Here is a 4,293-nt window from a genome sequence, read left to right on the forward strand (position 1 = left end):
GGTTCTAATTAAATTATCACAATGCAGGAGCAGATACTTTTCCTTTATACGTGACTGCAATTAAAGTCATGCAATCACAACATTTTTTAAAGGGACTCCAATCAATTGGTTACAGTAAAGAACACCATGTAATGGAGCAGTGGCTCTACTGCTAAGACTAAGAGAGGGTTCCTATTTCAATAATCTAGTTCCCTTTTATTTTGAGTTCTGCTCTTGGATAATTTATTTAAAGTTCATTATGTGTCTACAGCATATATCACTTGCCCTGAGCTCAGGCTGCAGAAGTCCCATTATGGCCAATTACTTAGCGTGATAAAATCTGCCACAGCACAAACTGTTGCTTAATTAGATTTAAGTTTTGTCTACATTCTATTTGTAATTCTGACTGTGAAATAATAAGGCCAACAGCAAAGATTTGCTGTCTGCTCTCTCTGGTCACTGGCAACCTGTTATACTGGGTGTAATCTTAGGGCAGGTTGGAAGGGAGACTCCTAGACTCAGTGCTCTTCTTGCAGTGCTTGTCCCCACACCAGGTGTCCCTAACTGGCCTGGAACCCAAACCCAGCCCTGCCAGATACCTTATCCATAATGTAGGGGACCACTGGGAGACTGTGGTGGTCCTCATGGATTGCAGCAGCCGAGTGCTGCTGCTGCCACCATACTTTTTGATGGTTGTAGGTATTTGCCCTACAGCCCCTATAGGTTTGCTCTATAGTCCCATTGGATTTGTTGCAGCAGCACACCGGTAGGCAGGAATAAATGCTGTTGACAAAATCATAGCCCTAGAAAGGCCATGAAGGAAGTGCAGGAAGCAGCACCCAGCCATGCCCTTCAGCTCAGTTAACAGGTGCACACTGTAAACACCTCTCTGTGAGCAGGGCTGTGCTCCCAGTGCAGACAGTGTGCTGCTGTGGAACAGGGCCTTTGCTGTTTGGATGGTTAAACATTAGCCATATGGGTGGCTTCAGGTTGGTTTGGGTACAACAGTGTAGCTGCATTTCTTCTGACCAGCCATCTTTCCACATCATCTTCTCTTTGCCCACATCCGCGTGCATCTCTCTATATGGCATGAAATAGAGGCTCACAGACAGCACTGGCTTTTCTCAGGCGATCCTGTCCTTCTCACACAGGGTGGGATGCTAGCCTGGAAAGCACTACTGTGTATATTGCTGTACTCCTGTATTCAAGCCACTGATTTATCCACACAGTAAGTGTTTCAAATACGTTTGAACTGTATGTTCCACAAAAATTGGAGTTAAAATCCTGGAACCTGTCTTTGTGAGATCCCAAAAGTGACTGAGGGTGGGAGCCACATAAAGAAAATTCGAGGTGGAACAACAAATGGAAGTGATGATTCGGTAGGATTCTCCTTAGCAGATACAGACCACAATAATTTGAGGATGGACACCACCCTGCAAGAGGTTGCCTACCTCAGGAAATAATTACATTTGAGATGTCCTCGATTTTTTTTTCCCATCAAAACAGCCATAAAAGAAAACCAGCATCCACAAAACTGCTCTTACTGGGCGTGACCTTGGCGGTTATTTCCTATGAACTTCAGTGGCCCCATATTTCCTACTGGAGATTCTATGTACTGGAGATCCTATCTACTTTGCTCAGATTTAGTGGAGGGTTGTTAGAGTTAGGGTAGTATGGTTAGGTTGCAGTTGGACTTGATGATCTTGAAGGTCTTTTCCAACCTGAGCAATTCTATGATTCTATGACTATCTTTAAGTCCATTGAATCATGGTCAAGTCCCAGAATATATCTAGAGAATGGCTGCTTTGCAAAGTTGGCCGCATTTATTCAGATGTTTCAGAGAACTCTGGAGGCCACTGTCTAAAAGAAAACCACCATTTAATTTTTTTTTAAGGAATAGACATTTACATAGCAGCTAATGGAAAATCTAGAAATAGCCTGTTTCTTTGCAACATTAATCTCGTTAATGAACTAAAAAAAATTAAATATTCGTGTATCAGGTTTTTTTTTTTTTAAGAAGCAGGAATAAAAATGCTACCGAAGTCCGGTGTTAAAAAGAATATGCAAACATTTCAACATCTGCTCTGTTTTCCAGTTAATTAGCAATGATGTGAATAGCTTTTATGTAGCAGCAACATTCTGGACATCCCTCTCTGTGCCTTTGGTCAGTGGCACAACACAACCAATCTGTCTTTCCGCTGCACTTGAGCCCTGATGAGAGCAGAAGGTGACCTCTATGTACTGGGGGACACACATCACCCACCGCGGTGCTGGGAGTCCCTTACATTCTGCTTGCGGAGACCCCTCTCTGAAGATACATACGTGGGAATACAATTTTTACTGTATCTGTATAAATATGAACAAAAGGCCCGTAGATCAGGATTAATTCTCACCAAAGCAGCAAGGCCTTTTCTTATTTAATAAAGGCACTTTAACATAGGCGGTGGTGGGAACTTGAAATAAGACCTGACTATTCATTGTTTTTAACAGGCTAGTACAGGGTCTTTTCTGTTAGAGAACACTAAGTATTTCTCTCTTCCTTAAGCATTAAGGAAGAAACATGAATGCAACTAGTGGTGATTTAGCCGACCCCACGACCTGGCAAGACATCAGAGGTCATTTTCCCAACTGCACCGATGTAGAAGTCAGTCTGAAGACTTTATATCTCCCTGTTATGTACAGCCTCATCTTTCTGGTGGGCTTCCCAGGAAACGTCATTGCAATCTGTGTTTACAGCTTCAAGATGAGGCCTTGGAAGAGCAGCACCATCATCATGCTGAACCTGGCGCTCACAGACCTGCTCTACCTCACCAGCCTTCCGTTCCTGATACACTATTATGCCAGCGGGGAGCACTGGGTCTTTGGAGGATTCTTGTGCAAGTTCATTCGTTTTGGCTTCCACTTCAACTTGTACAGCAGCATCCTCTTCCTCACTTGCTTCAGTGCCTTCCGCTACATGGTGATTGTCCACCCTATGAAGTTTTTCCATGTCCAAAGGAGGCGGTGGACAGCAGTGGCGTGTGCAGCCATTTGGGTGATCTCCCTGGCAGCTGTCAGTCCCATCAACTTCTTGATCTCCTCAAAAGAGGAGCAAAACAGATCTTTATGCCTTGACTTCACCAGCTCTGAAAACCTGGGTGCAATCAGGTGGTATAACTGGCTGCTCACCAGCCTGGCCTTCTTCTTGCCCCTGGTGACAGTGACTCTGTGCTATGCACTTATTATTTGTGCCTTGGCCACTGGGCCCCAGACACGGGCTAGCTACAAACAGAAGGCTCGCAGGCTTGCCATCGTCCTCTTGGTGGTCTTCTATGTGTGCTTCCTCCCCTTCCACGTTTTTCGGGTAGCTCGGATTGAACTGCAGTTGTGTCCCATCAGCTGTCATGTTGAGAAGCAGATTCACACCATCTATATAATTTCTCGGCCTCTGGCTGCGCTCAACACCTGTGGTAACCTTCTGCTGTACGTTGTGATGGGAGATAACTTCCAGCAGGCCATCCTCTCGCTCTCATGGTGCAAGTGGAGCAAATGCATCCAGCCACCTGTGAGCAGTAATTATGTGAACAAGTCAGAAATCACCTTAAGGATATAGAAGAGTCCCTTGAAGATAATTCCAGCAAACCTAGGATTGCTTTCTTGCCACATAGGCAGGTGTATGGATATGGCAGTGAGAACAGCTGTTGGATTCTCGCTCTCTCTGTAGTAGAGTGCATGTCCAAAAAGCCATCTCAGGAGCAGGCTTGTACATACCTCTCTTAGCAACCAAAAATTAAAATAAAATAAATTAAAGTAAAATAAAGTAAAATAAAATAAAATAAAATAAAATAAAATAAAATAAAATAAAATAAAATAAAGGAATGAAGAGAAAAAAATTGTAAACCTCCTTGAAGGCAGAATTTTAACTTACCCAATCAGACTGTTTCCAAAGATATTTGGGAAATGCTGGATTCTCTTCCTTCATTCTTGGAGGCTGGCTACAGAAACACAGGGAGATGGGTTTGGACAAGAGAAAAACTTCCATCGAGTTCAGTGCTGCTGCTGACGTACTGTTTTGTTAATTACAGCTGGAATGAGTTGCAAAGGATTGTCATGGTTGCTGAAGCCTCTGAAATACATAAATTACATACTTAGAAAGCACCAAGATCAATAAGGTCTTTTCAAATTCTCCTCTACTCAGCTCTTGTGAGACCCCATCTGGAGTACTGTGTCCAGGCCTGGTGCCCCCAGCACGAGAAAGATGTGGAGCTCTTGGAACTGGTCCAGAGGAGGGCCACTAAGATGATCAGAGGGCTGGAGCACCTCTCCTACGGAGAA

The 4,293-nt window shown here is 43.9% G+C and overlaps 1 protein-coding gene across 1 annotated transcript; it reads left to right on the plus strand.

Moving 5' to 3' along the window:
- The first annotated feature begins 368 nt into the window (after positions 1-368).
- On the plus strand, positions 369-3,807 carry OXGR1 (oxoglutarate receptor 1). The gene has a single exon (XM_425594.5). The coding sequence runs from the start codon at positions 2,540-2,542 to the stop codon at positions 3,569-3,571; it is 1,032 nt and encodes a 343-aa protein (XP_425594.2). The 5' UTR covers positions 369-2,539; the 3' UTR covers positions 3,572-3,807.
- Positions 3,808-4,293: the final 486 nt, after the last annotated feature.

This window comes from Gallus gallus, chromosome 1 (genome assembly GCF_016699485.2).
Source record: "Gallus gallus isolate bGalGal1 chromosome 1, bGalGal1.mat.broiler.GRCg7b, whole genome shotgun sequence".
Classification (NCBI taxonomy): Eukaryota; Metazoa; Chordata; class Aves; order Galliformes; family Phasianidae; genus Gallus; species Gallus gallus.

What these genes read in the sequence shown, in the direction of transcription:
- OXGR1 (XM_425594.5), top strand. Translation starts at nt 2,540, where the DNA reads ATGAATGCAACTAGTGGTGATTTAGCCGACCCCACGACCTGGCAAGAC.